The 18,113-nt window shown below is 48.9% G+C and overlaps 1 protein-coding gene across 7 annotated transcripts in view; it reads left to right on the forward strand.

The window, feature by feature from the left end:
* Positions 1-523: 523 nt before the first annotated feature.
* The window catches only part of ARMH4 (armadillo like helical domain containing 4), a 90,313-nt gene continuing 72,723 nt past the window's right edge, over positions 524-18,113 (forward strand). For 2 of the 7 annotated variants that reach the window (XM_065063076.1, XM_065063080.1), the window contains exon 1: positions 12,459-12,589. Coding sequence is in view for 2 of the 7 variants with exons in the window: in XM_065063074.1 (XP_064919146.1) it covers positions 13,622-13,636 (15 nt within the window). In the remaining 5 variants the exon portion in view is untranslated. Of the gene's footprint in view, positions 636-11,773; positions 11,879-12,458; positions 12,590-13,182; positions 13,227-13,503; positions 13,637-18,113 lie in introns of those variants that run through there. The other 5 variants (XM_065063078.1, XM_021289948.2, XM_065063079.1 and 2 more) reach the window with 5 other exon arrangements.

Below are 18,113 nucleotides of genomic sequence, written 5' to 3' on the forward strand. Positions count from 1 at the left end.
GCCCCGCCGCCGCTCGCCGCCCATTCCGCAGTGCTCCGAAGCTCAGCGAACGCCTTGGCGGCGGCGCTGTGTGCGGCGCGGCGCGGATTTCCCTCGGCTCCGCTGCGGCGGCGGGCTGGACACCCCGCGGGGGAGAAGAGCTGGTGAGGCCGTTGAGGGGCAGCGATGGCGGCGCCGCCGTGAGGAGCCGCAGCCGCGGGGCCGCTCTCACCCCAGCGAATGCAGCGGGGACTCTCGCCCGTCAAGGCGAAGCCATCCCGAAGCGGCCGTGCCGTAGGGACGCATCAATCCACATCGCACGGGCCAAGAGTCACCTGCGCCCTCCAACCCCCATCAAACCCACTCTTGCGGCCTCCAGAGCTCAACCCCCCGGCCCTGCGGTGTCTGCTCTGCTACCGCCAAATTTAGTGCGAGAGACCTTTAATAAGAATGTGTCACTACCCACAGGGTGCAGTGTCCTTCCTCTCAAACAGAAATAAAATGTCCCCAGGAGCAAGAAAAGCCCCATCACGGCTCCAAGAGGAGTGAAGACAGGAGTGTGATCATAGACGGAGGACAGGAATAATAAACCCCACCATGGTAACATGTTGTTTTGAAGAGCGGGTCACCTGTGCCTGGTAAACAGGTGGTAGAAGGTGAGCTGTGGTGGGGTCAGCTGGTGGGGTGGAATCATAGAATCGTTTCAGTTGGAAGAGACTCTCAGGATCATGGAGTCCAACCATAACCCACCCCAGCACTGCCCCATGTCCTGAGAACCTCATGTCTGTCTGTCCAACCCTCCAGGGCTGGTGACTCCAGCACTGCCCTGGGCAGCCTGTTCCAATGCCCCACAGCCCTTTGGGGAAGAAATTGTTCCCACATCCAACCTCAACCTCCCCTGGCGCAACTTGAGGCCGTTTCCTCTGCTCCTGGCGCTTGTTCCTGGGGAGCAGAGCCCGACCCCCCTGGCTCCAAGCTCCTTTCAGGCAGTTCAGAGATCAGAAGGTCTCCCCTCAGCTCCTGTTCTCCAGCTGAACCCCCCCAGATCCCTCAGCCGCTCCATCACACTTGAGCTCCAAGTTGATGTGAGCGCCGAAAATGTAATATTAATTGATTCAGTTTTAGCCATTTTAGTGAGAGTGTATTGTTGTGCCAATACAGCTGGGGTTTGCTTTGGTCTGCCTCTATTTTGAAAGGGGAAATATGTTGCTGTTTGGACTTTCATAGTCATGGAGCTGCGCCACAAGACGCATTTTGCAAGGTTTGCGGTAATGCTGTGTTATTTCAAACCCTCAAGAAATAAGAGGCTGTCAAAACCAAGATCCTAACTCAGTTTTGGAGCAAAGGAAAAGCTGCGTTTGTCTGTGTGTATGTTCCCACATACTGCAATGAAAGACTTTGGCCCAGTGTTGAGGCTTTAACCCCGTCAAAGTTAGGAAATGTTAAGTTTTTCTAAATAATCTTCATCTCTGTGTTATAGCTAAATGTCAGCTCGCTACAGGTGAGGTCAGTCACCACTTGTTTACAAGTTATTCGAGGTGTCTGAAATATGCAGCCTTCCTTAGATGGTGTTTTGGTCTTGGTATTTCTGGTCTGTATCTGCCACATCTTGGCAGCCCCTGAGTGTGACTTTGTGGGAATGGGTTCTACAGGTGGATCTGGGTGTGGATGGAGAGACAGTTATCCAAAAACACACGGAAGAGAGGAAAAGTACGCACCAAAGACTATGAGAGCATGTGTGCATGAGTGAAATGTGTGATTAGTTATCTGCTGTTAATAATAACAGCTGGACTCTATTAATAGGAAGGGCTCAAGCAATAAAAGGTGTTCTGATGAGTATTGTTGGTGATGCTGGTGGAGTTTATGAGAGATGTTGGCTACTGGAAGTGAAAATTCGGGGTCACTTGAGAAAGAGATTTCTAATAAGAGATTTCTAATGCTTCCCCCCCTCCCACAAACCCCCACCGGGCTTTCCCTCGCCCTTTCCCTGTGATAACCATGCCTGTACAATCAGCTGCTCTTGAGGAATTTTTATGTGTGCCCAGCACTGTAACTCTGGCCCTGATCACGTCCCCAAAAGATCTGTCACAGGGTATTTATATCAGCTCAGTGTGCGGGACCCATTTCTTCTTCAGGAAGCAAAATAAATATTAAAAAAGCTATTAGCTGCTGAGCTGGGTCTGGACATTTGCTCGTTGCCAGACAGGCAAACCAAAGAGCCTGAAGCGCCTCTGATGAAGCAAGAAGGTTTCAAGGTCGGCTGTTGTCACCCAGGTGAGCTCTGTGGCCACAGAACCCCTGCTCCCCGAGCTGTGAGCCGCTGCTGGCAGTTTTAGACGCTGTACTTTTCGCGTAGGTGGTGGCAGTGCTGTTTGTCCCACATCCACACTTTCTATTTCGGATCTGTGAAGGTGGAGGCGTGCGGGAGAGTGGGACGGCGAGTGGGAGCGAGGTGAGACACCGAAAGCTGTTGCTGCTGCCATCTGCTCTGTCGCCTGAGCAAACCTCTGCACTAGCCCGTTGTTGGACTAGCAGCTCTGCAGAACCCTTCTCTCTTCTGCTCCTGTCATGGCCTTGTCGTCTTATCCCCTTCTGCTGTCCCTAAAGTCACCTGGGTCACAAAGTGGCATCGAGAGAGAATAAGGAGAGGAGAGAGAATGAGAAAAGAGAAAGAAGAGAAGAGAAGAGAAGAGAAGAGAAGAGAAGAGAAGAGAAGAGAAGAGAAGAGAAGAGAAGAGAAGAGAAGAGAAGAGAAGAGAAGAGAAGAGAAGAGAAGAGAGAAGAAGAGGAGAAGAAGGTTCATGTGTGTGCAGAGCAGGAGTGGAGGCTGAAGGTGCTGGAGGAGATGGGGCATCCTGGAAAGGCTCGGTATTTTCTTGGTAGGAAGGCTCTACAGGGGGATCTGGACCAGCTGGATTGTTGGGCTGAGGCCAATTTTATGAGATTCAACAAGGCCAAGTGCCAGCTCCTGCACTTGGGTCACAACAACCCCAGGCAGCGCTACAGGCTTGGGGAAGAGTGTCTGGGAAGCTGTCTGGACATGGGGGTGTTGGTCAAGGACCAGCTGAACGTGGGCCAGCGTGTGCCCAGGTGGCCAAAAACGCCACCAGCATCCCGGCTTGTATCAGGAATAGTGTGGCCAGCAGGACCAGGGAAGCGATTGTGCCACTGTGCTGGGCGCTGGGGAGGCCAAACCTCAAATCCTGGGGCCAGTTTTGGGCCCCTCACACCAAGGAAACCCTTGAGGTGCTGGAGCGAGTTGAGAGAAGGGAACGGAGCTGGTGAGGGGCTGGAGCACAAGTGTGATGGAGCGGCTGAGGGACCTGGGGGTTCAGCTGGAGAACAGGAGCTGAGTGGAGACCTTCTGATCTCTGAACTGCCTGAAAGGAGCTTGGAGCCAGGGGGGTCGGGCTCTGCTCCCCAGGAACAAGCGCCAGGAGCAGAGGAAACGGCCTCAAGTTGCGCCAGGGGAGGTTGAGGTTGGATGTGGGAACAATTTCTTCCCCAAAGGGCTGTGGGGCATTGGAACAGGCTGCCCAGGGCAGTGCTGGAGTCACCAGCCCTGGAGGGCTGGACAGACAGACATGAGGTTCTCAGGGACATGGTTTAGTGGTGGACTTGGCAGTGCCAGGTAAATGGTTGGATTTGATGATCTTAAAGTGGACCAAAACAATTCTATGATCTGGAGCAAATGTGAGGAATACAGGCAGTGCAGAGGGAATGCAACAAAGGTGTGAAGAAGGTGAACTCTGCAGTGAAAATCTTGTGGGAGACTCCTCACAAAGCCCTTGTATCCCTCGTAAAGCTGTGACATCTCATCTCTGTCCCTCAGATGCCATCCCACACCTCTTCATACGACCCATCTCCAGTGCGTTCTGGAGTAGGAGGAATCATTGCCAAGGCAGCAGCAGAGGATGCTGACACATGAAAAGATAAACAAACAAAACCCTGTAGCAATTAAACACTCTGACACAGGGTTCGAATTGCCGTATGATTTTGTGCGGTTTGATATTTTTAATGTTTTTTAAAACTATTTTTTTTAATGGTTAGTATTTTGTGGCCTTCCAGAATACGGAAATGCAGCTGAACTTTAAATCATATGAAAAGTTCTATTCAAGAAACTTTATTTGGGCTTTCTGTCAAGGAACCAATCCCAGAATTTCCCAGGTTCTCCTGGGGAAATTCCGATTGGACACAAGAGGAGAATTTTTCACAATGACAACAATTAGCAATTGGAATAATGTCTCCAGGGAAGTGTTGATTCCCCAACACTGGACATTTCTAAGGTTCAGCTGGTCCACCTGTATATGGTACCTTACTGTGCCATAATGACATGTTTACAATGCTACGTTTAAATGCAGCGTTTCATGTAAAAATAATTACAGAGATATATTTTTAAAAAATCACAGGCTCTCCTTGAAATACACAGCCCATTGCTTCCTCCTAAATGTATTATTGCTTGGTTGGGAAAGAGTTTGCTGCTAATCACATCAGCGTCTTTATAGTCCATCGGAAATCTTTTCTTAAATTAGATTAATCAATCACAGTTAACATGAGTTCTGAAATGCAAGCTGCAGCTTAAAAGTGCCTTAATTTAATGGATGGTCTTTCCAGAGCCGAGCAGTTATTGATAACAGAAGCCAGAGACTTAGAGATGTGCCAGGGTTTCGTAACAAAATCCATCCACGCCGTGCGGGTTTAATCAAGGAAGCCACTTGCATAATGTGCAAAGCGCTCGCGCTCCCCCGAATATGTAACTGTTGAAGAAACAGATGGTGATGCTAACCCGTAAGAATCCGGCTATAAATACATTCAAAATAACAATATAAATGAAGAGAATTATTCACAGTGTAAGGAGATGGCGGGACAATTAAGCCAGCTAGTAAGCAGAAGGTGGAGGGGAATAAAAAGCAGAGTCTCCCTATACAAGAAAACAGTTATTCCCCAAATGCAGCTGGTTCCTGTAACTCTTGGGAGCAGTGGTGTCCTCTGCCAAGCGAAGAAGAGGTTGCATAACTGTAAAAAATACGAAGAATGAAGAGCAGCCCATTGAAACCAGTGAAAACTCTTCGATTTGTTTCAAATGTATAGAACAGTTGATTTTGGCTAATGCAGCCCTTTCCTTTTTTTCCTTTCTTTTCTTTCAAGACTCTGTTGGTATTCAAGCCACTGGCAGCAAAAACCCTTTTCAAATCTCCTGCAGACGCGTTATTGTCACCGAGCAGCGGTGGAAGCGACGCTGGTACCTCGAGGTGGCAGCTACAGAACTACCCGGAGGGTTAAAAGGGAACATTTTTCATCAAGAAAACGACTTTTTCCGTACAAGTGCTGCAATCTGGCAGCTCTCAGTTGAATTAATCCCCGCAGTGCACTTGCAAACATTGCAAACATAAAAGAATGTGTCCTGCAGCATCAACACTGCAAGCCCGAGCGGCTCCGGCGGGGCCGCATCGCGCCCAGCTCGTATTATTCTGTTCCCTTTAATGCCGAAATGCCTCCCTGGAACCCCGCGGAGACGCGGATTTCAGCTCAACCCTATGCAGATTTCAACAGCAAGGCATTCTTATTTTTTCTTGGTCATAAAATAAACACTCTTTGGTGTCCCCACATTGGGTGGCTTTGTCTGTGGACTCGATTTTAAGCCTCTATAATCCCTATATACAGGCTAACTGAGGCACGCACCGCGGTTTTCTCACAAAATCAGGTAGTTGTGTGCTTAGGCCCAGCTTTAGATGTAATAAAAGAGCAATTTCTCAGAGGCCTCTTGTAGCTTCTGTTGCTCACAGAGTGTTTCCTCACCTTTTTCCAGCACAGGGGTTCAAGGGCATCCACTTATCAGTGCTCTGAAAGGAGAAAGAGCAAGAAAACCTGTTGTCTGCTGCTGGGGGTTCTTCTTAACCTGGGTCCTGCTGTAGGATTTCAGCTTAATTGGTCTGAATATTTCCAACGCAAAAATGTGTATTTCTCTGCTCATAACCACCCCCAAAAGTTGTTTGTGCTGCCCTAAAAATCCCCCAAAAGGGGAATAATGAAAACACTGGTGGTGTCTGGATGGGGAGCATCACTGTTTCATGCTAAAACATAATTCACCTCCCACCAGGTGTCTTGATGCAGTGGGTCACCCACGGCAAAGACCCCGTTTGTCCCCGTGGTTGGGGACTTTCAGCCCCGCGGTGTTAGTTTAGTGAGTGGTGGCGTTTCGGCATGAAACTGCATTTATTTAAAACCTGTGGATTCAGGGGTTCGGTTTAACTTCCACATTTTGAGAAGCAAAAGAAAGCTCAAGTTTTCAAAGGGTATTCAAAAGGTATTATCTGAACAAGTATTTAAGATGATGGAGAAGCAGAGGGTTTAATGCCAGAACAGTGCTTAGGCTTAGCTTGCTTTGGGGTGGCGTGTCAAGCGCGTCTTTTATTGTCAGCCTAATTTTGTAGCAGAGTATGTAGGACGGGGGGAAAAAATATCCGAGCGCTACAGGGAATTGACAGGTGGCTCACATTTTAGCTGAGGTTCCAATATGCATAGGGATGGCTTCCTCAGCACTTTATTTCTGGGAAAATTGCAATAGGTGGTGTCCATTGATGTTACCTGTGTTGATTTTGCTAAAGGATGCTGTGATGCAGCCGTGGAGGTGAATGCTGGTCACAGAATCACAGAATCACAGAATGTTCGGGATTGGAAGGGACCTCAAAAGATCATCTAGTCCAATCCCCCTGCTGGAGCAGGAACATCCAGGTGAGGTCGCACAGGAACATGTCCAGGCGGGTTGGAATGTCTGCAGAGAAGGAGACTCCACAACCCCCTGGGCAGCCTGGGCCAGGCTCTGCCACCCTCACCAGGAACAAGTTTTTTCTCAAATTTAAGCGGAACCTCTTGTGTTCCAGCTTGATCCCATTACCCCTTGTCCTATCATTGTTTGCCACCAAGAAGAGCCTGGCTCCATCCTCATGGCACTTACCCTTTATATATTTATAAACATTAATGAGGTCCCCCCTCAGTCTCCTCTTCTCCAAACTAAAGAGCCCCAGCTCCCTCAGCCTTTCTTCATAAGGGAGATGCTCCACTCCCTTAATCATCTTTGTTGCCCTACGCTGGACTCTCTGCAGCAGTTCCCTGTCCTGCTGGAACTGAGGGGCCACAACTGGACACAATATTCCAGGTGTGGTCTCACCAGGGCGGAGTAGAGGGAAGGAGAACCTCTCTCGATCTACTGACCACCCCCCTTCTAATACACCCCAGGATGCCATTGGCTTCCTGGCCACAAGGGCTCGGTGCTGGCTCATGGTCACCCTGCTGTCCCCAGGACCCCCAGGTCCCTTTCCCCTACACTGCTCTCTAATATGTAATTTCCCAACCTATGCTGGAACCTGGGGTTGTTCCTGCCCAGATGCAGGACTCCACACTTTCCCTTGTTAAATTTCATCAGGTTATTCCCCGCCCAACTCTCCAGCCTGTCCAGGTCCCGCTGGTCCTCCCGGGCTGTGTTCCCAGCATGGGCACAGCCGATCCCTGCGACCTTGGAGCAGCCAGCACAAGCCTGGTTTCTCCTCTGAAAAGCGGCGGTGTAAAAATGGCACTTTCCTACTCAGCAGATCTGGTCGTTGCGCGTCTCCGAGTCACATCTGCTGACTGCGGTGACAAGAATAAGTTCTTACGGCTCTCCTGCTCTGTGAGTGCTGCAGAAGCGCGAGGGCTGGGCAAGCAGAAGCTGGGTCCTGCATCTCCTTGTAGGGCTGATTTCCCTCAATCGCAGCCAGCAGAGGGGCTGCCCTGGCATCTCTTGGCCTTGCAGAGTTTTGCTGTTCGTGCCAGCAGTGAGGAACGTGGCAAAAGAAAGGAACCCAGCTTGATTCTGTTAAGACGACACGCCAGAAGGCTGTGCTGCCATCCAGAGACCTGGACAGGCTGGAGGGTTGTGCAGGGAAAAATTTAATGAAATGTAATAAGGGAAAGTGTAGAGTCTTGAATCTGGGCAGGAACAACCCCAGGTTCCAGTATAGGTTGGGGAATGACCTATTAGAGAGCAGTGTAGGGGAAAGGGACCTGGGGGTCCTGGGGACAGCAGGGTGACCATGAGTCAGCACTGGGCCCTTGTGGCCAGGAAGCCAATGGTACCTGGGGTGGGTTAGAAGGGGGTGGTCAGTAGGTCAGAGAGGTTCTCCTGCCCCTCTGCTCTGCCCTGGGGAGACCACACCTGGAATATTGTGTCCAGTTGTGGCCCCTCAGTTCCAGCAGGACAGGGAACTGCTGGAGAGAGTCCAGCGCAGCCACCAAGATGCTGAAGGGAGTGGAGCATCTCCCGTGTGAGGAAAGGCTGAGGGAGCTGGGGCTCTGGAGCTGGACAAGAGGAGACTGAGGGGGGACTCATTCCTGGGGATCAATATGGAAAGGGGGAGTGTCAGGAGGATGGAGCCAGGCTCTTCTTAGTGACAACCAATGATAGGATAAGGGGTAATGGGTACAAACTGGAACACAAGAGGTTCCACTTAGATTTGAGAAGAAACTTCTTCCCGGTGAGGGTGTCAGAGCCTGGCCCAGGCTGCCCAGGGGGGTTGTGGAGTCTCCTTCTGTGCAGACATTCCAACCCGCCTGGACACCTTCCTGTGTAACCTCATCTGGGTGTTCCTGCTCCATGGGGGGATTGCACTGGATGAGCTTTCCAGGTCCCTTCCGATCCCTGACATTCTGGGATTCTGTCATCCTGTGATTTTGTTTTGACTGCAGATGGCATTTATCATGTTTGCAGTTAGAGGAAAAAGGAACCTGGTCATCTGTTGCATTATTACATTTGATATAATTAATTGGCCATAAACTTCCTGGTATCTTTTTCAAAGTGGACTTGTTCTAAATGTATTTTCCCCTCTGTAAGAGGGGATGCTGTTCTCACTTTCCCTAAATTAGACTCATTGCTCCTCCATTCCAATGACTGCTGTTTAATGGGAAGAACAGGTCCCCTTCAAACAAGTGCTACCAGCTGTTGTAAAGGTGAATTGTAAAGCACAAATACAGATGGAGATGTGCACTGATTTATGTGCTGGATGTCCCAAATATCCAATCTGGGAAAGTCATTCAGGAGCAAAATTAATGTTAGCTATTTTAAAATTGCCTTTACCTTCTGTGGCATGTCCTGACATACTTAGGAGAGCTGATACCATCTCATCACAGATGCCAGGAGTAGCACCATAAAATGCAGTATTCTGATATCAGGACAATGATTTTTTAGTTCATTTTATACATACAAAATGTGTTTTCATGAATATTTTTAAGTGACTCGGTCTCTTAATTAGGACTTTTTAGTTTGCGCAATAAGCTGCAACAGGAATACTACCTTTTAAAGAAATGCACTGTATTGCATTATGTTATTAATTTATAAAGCAGAGTTTGCTGCTATAATAATACACAGATCATACAAGGGAGTGTGACAAAAGTTAGGTATCGTTATTTCCATTTTATGGCAGGGGAGATGAATGCGGAGAGCAGCGCCGTTTGGTTTGGAAAATCATCTAACAAGTCAGAGGCAGGAATGGGACATGAGTCCCGTGGTCTTTTTATCACCTACGCTACCCGCATGGAAGAATAAACCAGCTTACATCAGAATTTAAGCTCCGAATTTCACCTGAGGGCATTCCTTGAAGGACGGGGCCAGCAGAGGGTCGCACTGCAATGTCTCGAACCAGAGCACTGACAAGAAGGGAGAGGAATGGGTGTTTCTTAACTTGCTGTGGAAGTGGGGCCCGTTTTACTTGGTTATAGATACGCTCTGCAGGATACTGAGCCCAGTTAAAAATTAGTATTTCCAATTAATAAAGCATAGAAATGAAAAACAAAGCAATGCTCTCAAGTGATTTCGGATTTCTGCCTCTTCCATCAAGCCTCCTTCTTTCACTCTGCAGGTTTTTTGTTGTCGATAATGCAAAAGCCCGTGATTTTGGCAGGGGATGCGGGGTAGAGAAACTTGCAGCGTATGGGGAATTTGCAATTTCAGATACGGAAGAAAACACAGATAACTGTCTATTTTGGTTACCGTGATTACCAGTGAAATCTTTAACCTTGAGAGTACACAAGGGCCCATCTGGGTTCAGAGTCAGTCAATGACAAGGGGGAAGCGAAAACCTCTCCAATCTATTAAGTGCTCTGCACCTCTTAGAGAAGAGCAGAGCATCACTTACACACGCTTTACATTTTAAATACACATCCTGATCATTTTAAAGGTTGGATAGAAAAGAGGTTGAAATCAATAGCCCTCATTCTGAATCCCAGGTCAACTGGAAGGGGCGGATTTTGTAGCTACTAATGCTGAGCCTGGTGGACTCGTCACCGAGGGCTCTAATTTCTAGCAGGGGGGTCCCTGTTTTCCTGCCCATGTCCCCGCACACGGATGGCTGAGCAGCTTGGGAATCAATGCCTGACCCGCCACAATGTGTGCAGCACTGCGTTGGAAAATAAGCCCTCATTGATTGTGGTTTGTTGGAAAGAATTCAGTGGATGAACCTGCAGAGAGGTTTGGGTGCCTAAGCTGGGGGTTAATGGTGTTTCAAATGGCCACAAAAATGCAGCTCTTACCTTTTCCTTTCCCCTCTGCTCTGTGTCCCTTAGAGGAGAGAGTAAACATCCTTTGTTTCACATATTTATATTTATATATATATATATATATTTTTTTTTTTTAGAAAGAAGCAGCAACACCAGACACATTGATTTATGAATAATTCCCCAGATTTTACAACTCATAGATGCAAAGCCAGATGGGGCTATTCACATCATTTTGTCTGACCGTTTGCTCCAGCAAGCCTAACTCCGAAGCTCTTTCTGATGCCTTTTGCCAATGATGGGCTTTATTGCTGATACAGGCATTTTTACACTTTATTTTCAATTTATGCAGAGGTTAGCAATATTACTCCGAAAGAAATTGCCTTGACCTACAACAAATCTGGCTTTTAAAAGTTTGAATATTGGATGCAGAATGCTACCAAAATGAATTGGGTTGGTTCCAGTTTGGTTGAAATCCAGTAGCAAACACTCAGTTTCTCTGAAATTAGATAGGTGAAACACTGAGGTAAGTTTAGCAGAGGGAACAAGCCACTAGTATAAACATTTTTTTCCGGGAGCATAACAAAGGGGAAAAAAAGAACAATTTATTGATGAGGAATATCTCGGTTTTCCTCAATAAGTTATGTTCATAGAATTATCAAATGGTTTGGGTTGAAGGGACCTTCCCAGCTCCCCAGTGCCCCCCCTGCCATGAGCAGGGACATCTTCACCAGCTCAGGTTGCTCAGAGCCCCGTCCAGCCTGGCCTGGGATGTCTCCAGGGATGGTTCAGCCACCACCTCTCTGGCCAACCTGGGCCAGGCTCTCACCACCCTCAGGGACAACAATTCCTTCCTCATGTCCAGCCTGAATCTTTAGTTTAAAACCATCACCGCTTGTCCTATCAAATGGACATTGTTTTTCTAGAGAGCCCAGTGTTTGACAGCTAAAAGCAGGTTAAAATCTTATTCTGTTACATGAATGAAAAAACAAGCAAACCTAATTTTATGAATTATTATAGCTAGAGGTAAAGAGATATTCTCTGATGTGGCCCACGTGGTAGAGGACATTCACAAAGTCAAGATTTTGTCTCTCCTACATCCTCCCCTTGTTCCCTCCTAGCAACCCCCCATCAGATCTCCCCACCCCATCCATCTCCTCCTTTGAATGTTCATTAGTTTTGGGCTCTTCTCACCTGTCCCTGCCTGCACAAACGCTTTGCACCTGCTGCAGCTCCGCTCTGAGCAACTCGTTGCCCGAGACCAGGTATAAAACCCTGTGTGTGCACAGCTGGGACTTTATGGTGCCTTTGACTCCAGGCTGAAGCCAGAGGAAACCAAGCTGGTGTCTTCTCCTGGTTTTCTGAAGGCAAGGTATGGTCTTTTGAGCCGCTTGATGAGGTGAAGTGCACTACAGAACCTGATGGTGTAAATGTTTTTTATTGTTAGACTAACTGCAGGATTCCTGGTGGAAAAAAATCCACGCAGGTGGGAGGAGGAGACCAGGAGTAAAACTTGTTTATTGTTCTTTCTCTCTGGCCAAACAGGTGCTTAAAACAAAGCAACAACAACAAAAAGGAAGCTCTTTCAATGCATGTGTGGGATGCTCTTTAAGAAGTCATCCTCCTTTGCAGGGCGAGTATTAGAGGAAGGTGACCTCTACAGCTGAAAATACTGGAGGAGAATGTGTAATAGCTGGAAAACCACTAACAATGCTGTAGGCCTTGCTTTTGTATTTTCTTGTAAGCAAAGAGGGAGCCTCGGGTTAGACCCTGAGCCCGGCTTGTGGGGCAGAGCTGGGTGCGCGGGCTGAGGCTCAGCCTCGGGTGCTGCAACTTCTTTGTTTTTCATGTTGGGACACTCCGCGGCAAAAAGCGGCTGCGGGCGCGCTGTGCCAAGCGATGCGGCTGGGGCTGGAGCACAAAACCCACCGAGGGGAGGCGGGAACCGGCGCCCGGGCGGAGCGGAGCGGCCAAACCCCCGACACCGCCCCACCGGGGGCGGCCCCGCTCCGCTCCGCCCGTGGGGCGCCGGGGGCGAGCGCGGCGCGTCGCCGCGGAACCGGGCGGAGGCGGCGGGAGGCAGGTGAGGCCGGGGAGGAGCCGGGGGGGTCACCCACGACCACTGCTCTCGTCCCGAAGCTGTTTTCCCCCCGTGTTTAGTCCTTTTGTCGGTTGTGTTTTGGGCGGCAGCGATGCCCGCAGGGCAGCGCATCCTCGGCGCGGCTCTTTGTTCCCGGCGAGCGGGCTGGTCCTCGCAGCCCCGGGGGATGGGGAGGGGGGTGGGTGCCGTCCTGCGGGGATGGCGGTCCGCATGTGCCCCTTTGGGAAATCCCGAAGCGGGGGTTTCTTCTTCTGGAGCGTGTTAGGGGGTGATCTCTGCTGTTCCTCCGTCCTGCAGCGGGTTTGGGCTGGAGGGATGCCCGGGTGGCTGGTTGCACTTGATCCCTTGGCGCGTTGGGCGGCTGCAGGGAAAAGATGCACTTCTGGGTCTTTAAGCTCACCTGGAAATATGACTAAAGAGGATGGCTCTGTGCCCCGCAAGCAGGTGTACTGGGTGTAACCAAGCCTTGAGCCAGCCCTGAGTCTATTCCCTGGCCAACAAGCAGGTTCTACCCAAGCTAAAAGGGCCTGGCAAGGTGTATTTAATAAGATTGTAAATCTTCATCTGCAGAGACTTATGCTCCTCCAGATGTGCTGTGCGGTGTTGCTGTCTGCGTTAGGTGAGGCACCGAAATTTTGGAGCGCTTCTTGCTGATGGGAATCTGAATGCTACCCCTCTGCTCCCAGCTGGTCTGGAGAGCAGCATTTCCATCCTTCTGCTGTTTGAAAATTGCTGCACCCTTTGGCCTCATTCTTAACCCCCCACCCCGTTCCTCTCAATCTTTTTAATCCCTTAGGAATTTGGTAGACTCTGACTTGTGCGGTGCAGGGGACCTGGCACGGGGTCAGAAAGCCATGCAGAACTACACGGCTTTTACTTGCAAATCCGAGTAGGGATTTCCATAGGTGGTCTGTGCTGTTCTGAACAAAGCAAGTGATCGCTTAGTGGCTGGGGGAATAATGCCTAAAACATGTCATGTCTCTCGCTTCTTAAAGAACTACTGCTGGAACACCAATGCTGGAAGCAGAGGTGATGTATTATGTATTAAGGTGCCTTGCTAGGACTGGTAGGAAGCTGGCCTTACAGAATATTAATATCTAATTTGTTTGCTTGTAAGGATCTGCCCTCAAAGATGGGGAGGATGTGCCCCTCTGACGCCTGGTGGTGTCTGCAGAGTTTAGCTTGTCTGACTTGGGCTGTGTTGGTGGCCAGTGTGCAGTTGTGTCGCTTGGGATTTCACTGTGGTTTAACTGGCTGAGGTCTGTTCATCGGCTCTAAAATTCCCTTGATTGAACTGGGCAAGGGCAGAATGTAAGGTGAAATGAAGGCATTTTTCTCAGCTTGTGTGCCAAAGTAGGAGATGTGCAGTGTATTATCTGCTGACTTTTGTATTCAGCAGGACTAATAAGGCTTGGATAGCGCACATTAGCACTCTGGTAACACACATTGATTGCTGGCTGCTCTTTGACTTGTATGTTTTGGCTAAACCTTCACATTAAAAGACTTGCAGTGATTTTTGTCCACTGCCTGGATCCATCTGCAGATGAATTGTGGAGCTGAGCGCATCCAGGACTATTCACCCGGTCAAAGCTGCCATAATCAAGCTTGTACTTGGAGGTGTGAAAAGCTGTGTTCTGCAAAGGCTCGACAGTGATTTGTCTGAAGCCGACCTGTTAATCTCCTGTGCTCTGTGCCATATGATGCATGCAGCCACTTCAGCTTCAGTGTAGAAGTGTCCTCTCTGTTGGGAGAGGGATTGTTAGAACGGGGTTATTAATTCAAGTGAGTTAAAAGCTCAGTGCTTTTTTCCCCCTTGCTGTTTCAACAATTCAGGAAAAGCACAGCCAGAAGTTGCCAAAGGCAGAAAATAACAGCAGAGTGTTTCCTTAGGAGTTTTCTCTAAATAAACTGGCTGGGTGAAACTCTAAAGAGCCATCCTGGGGAGAAGCTGCATGCAACTGGGGTGGGGGGGGGGTTATCCTGTTTCTGTGTAAGGAACAGCTATTGAGTGGGAGAAACTGGTCTGCTCTGTGCTTGTCCACATTCAAACCTCCCCTGTTGGAGTGGCCATGGCAAGATGAGGTTCCTTTTGAGGTTCTTTCTGCGGTTTGTTTCATCAGACTCCCATGGAACCGACTTCAAATTGGTGTCTCTGACTCAGAGGGTCTGATAGTTATTGCTAGTGCTAATTGTATGGAGCAAGGAAGCAGCCTGGTTCAAGAGGATCCAACTGAGCCTTGCAGACTGCTTTAGCAGCTGATTAATTTATATTTATTATCCCTCAGCTTGGCAACTTGCCCACAGCAGTAGGTAATTCTCATTCTTATGGGCAGCTCCTGGAGATGCTCACTTTTGGCACCTTGTTTTTAGCCTAGCAGCCCTCTGTGCTGCTTTCCAGCCTACCAGGTGTTTAAAGGACACTTATTTTGGTCCATGATGAAGATAAAGCTCCCTGGCTGTCTGCAGTTGTGCCGGTTTGTGGCCAGGGGAACTGCATCTCTTGGGCTTTGTTATTGTGTGCAGGGGAAGCAGTTGGGTTGTCTCTCGCCCTCTGTGTGTGCCTCCTATTTAAAACAAGGATTAGTGTTCTGCTGAGAGCCTGGTTGGCCCTTGGCAGATGTTGTCCAGGGCTTTGGCTCAGAATGCCAGGTGAAATCTGGGAACAAGGAGTTCCTGCAGCACAAAATACTGAGTTATTCTACAGCTTCAGGCTAGTAAGGAAAAAGCTTAAGCTTACCACAGAGGAAGGGCTTAGTTTTATTGCTTGGCTGAGGCTGTAGAGCAGACTGACCATAAAACCAGCCAGATGGGAGGATAAACGTATAACCCAGTGCAGCTGGAGTAACAAACTACTTGGCAGCCAGCTACCCACTCGAACTTGGAGCACTTTGCACCAAGTGGGAGTGCTACAGCAAGGTGTCAAACTCTGCTTAAGAAGATAGCCAGGTCACTGCTGTTTATACAGTCTAATCCAGTCTCTTCCTAAAGCTGAGTAGGTCTTAAGCTCTGACTAATCTTCTTTGAAGTGCGAACTTGTGCCACGATCCTGCAGCAAGCTCAGTGCTACTGTCCTGAGCTTTTATTGAATGTAGAGGTCTAGGCCAGTCTAGATCTAGTTGTTGGGCGTTTTCTGAGCAAATAACTCTCAAACACTATTTTTGCCATTTACAAATGTAAAAGTACAGTCCCCAGTGCTGTTCAGACCAGGGGAAACAGCATGAGGCTGCCTAAAATACTCTGGATACTCTTGTATCAGGCTTGTACTGACTGTCCACATGGTCTAATAGCCAGAGGGAGGAAAGGCTCTTAGTGCTCTTTTTTCCTTGGTTTGTTTTAATTAATGGATCTCTCAAAGCCAGTCTTTCAGGGAGCAGCTTTGCCTCTTATAGCCTGCCACTCTTGACTCCTGGGAAGGATGGAATAAGCTTGTTGGGAAGACAGATGAACATTTTGATATTTCTGCTAACCTACAAAAGTATATACATATGCATGATGTATATGACTGCAAGAGATGCTATGGCTGGCTTTCAAGCATGGCTGGGGTTTTGTTTAGGTTTAACTACTGCTAATATTACTTATGTAGCTTAAAGAGACTTCTAGACAAACGATATTTGGAGCCAAACTTATATTTTGGTGTTATCAATATGTCTGATCTGAACTGGTGCTTGCTAAAGGAGTGTGAGGTGAATGTAATTTATACTCATCAGCATGGCAAGGCAGATGCATGTCATTGGGCACTGTCAATTTAACTCACATAATATACTCTTAGTGCTTTTTAATTACAGAAGAGCATAAAGAATTAGCCTGTAAGAGTAGCTGAATATTGTCAGGTTTCAGCTGTTTGTGGGAGGGAGGGTAGAGGAGATGGATGAGTAGCCACTCATCCTTCAGAGAAAGGAGATACTGAAGATAAAGTGGAAGGTGTGTTTGCTGGTGAACAGCTTCTCGGTGGCTTCTGTTTGTCCCCGAGCACCTGGTGCACGTGTGTGGCCTGTGATGGGGAATTATTCCAGCAGCTCAAAGTGCTGAGCACCAGGGCTGCAGGTGGAGTGGAAAATATGACTGGATGCACCCCGAAGGGCCAACCAGCTAATGGAGCTGGCTCTGAGCTGTGTTTTTCTGAGCTGGTAATGTTGAGGTTGTCTTGTGTGCCGCAGACAGCCCTGCAGATCATAAGGGTCTCCAGCTGGAGAAGTCTTTCTCTCTTGTGTGCAGTAAGAGGCTTGTTTTATGATGGAAATACACATTATATTGGTGTGACCAAACCAGCTTTCTGGTGTCTTGGTTGTGTTCAGCTGACTGGACACATTAATGCTGTTGAGGAGGAGACAAATGTATGTGAACAGCAGAACACAGAGCCTTTGAATTAGATGGACTAGCACAAATGTGGTGTTATGAAGATGCTTCTCTCCATGATAGTGGTTACCTCTTGCACATGGGTGCATGAGCAGACATGGAGAAGTGGTACACCCACGTGTAACAAACCAGTAGGCAGCTTGTTGCATTGTGTGTGTACAAATGCAAATAATAATTACCTACATGGGAGAATGAGGAGTCTAGCAAGCTGGGGGACTCATCCTGGTGCCCATGAGCAAGACTGCGAAGGGTAACCATTGCTTCTCTTACCACAGAGACTAAGAGGTGGTCTCACAACCGATCTTCTTCCTTACCTTTGAGCTGCAGAGGGATAATGGATATTAATAAGAGTGGTTCACTGGCACTGAGAACATGCCAACCAAAGCAGGTGAAGCTGGTGATGGTTGGAGGCTTCTTGTGGTAGGGCTTGACCATGCTACTGGCAAACTGTCCCCCAAAACTGGGAAGGGGAACTTACCAGGCTGGCTGTGTGATGGAGGGCTCTATGTGCATGAGCCTGGTGTGCCCAGCTGTCCTGCATGTAGCAAGTGGGTGAGATGTTCTTTGCTGCTGAGTGGTGCTGCAGCAAGCCCAGGACTGGGGCACCTGCCCAAGGGGGGTGGTTGGGAGCAGCTCCTGCTGCTGTGAGGTGTTTTGTCTGTCTGGGAGCCTGAGCCGTGTCACCGGAGGCAGCGGAGCCTGCCAAGAGCAGGCTGTCAGCTGGCTGGATCGCTGCTGGGCTACCGGTTCAGCACCCGTGGAAACTCTGGGAACACAGTGATTATCCACGTGAAACTTTCTGGAAGTGCCTCTGTGGTGCAGTGCAGCATAAAACCTGTGCTAATGCAGCAGTGCTGCTGTCTGGGCTGTAGCTTTTCTCTGGTGGGCCAAGGAGCCCATACAGGTGTGCGATACTAATGCAGCCCTCAAGCCTTCTGTTTTGGCTCTGGTCTTATGTTGTGCCCTATAGACTCACCTTGTTCTCTGTGCAAGTTCCTTGGTTTCCTTCTGTGTCAATGCACAGAACAGGACTTGCCGTAAAAGGCCTGAGACTTCAGTGTGGCCCTGACAAGCATGAGTCCTGGACTTTGTAAAGGACCAACAGGCTGATCCTCCTCAGATCCTTGCAAGTCTGATGCCTACTGGGTAG

The sequence above is a fragment of the Columba livia genome, chromosome 5, assembly GCF_036013475.1.
Source record: "Columba livia isolate bColLiv1 breed racing homer chromosome 5, bColLiv1.pat.W.v2, whole genome shotgun sequence".
Classification (NCBI taxonomy): Eukaryota; Metazoa; Chordata; class Aves; order Columbiformes; family Columbidae; genus Columba; species Columba livia.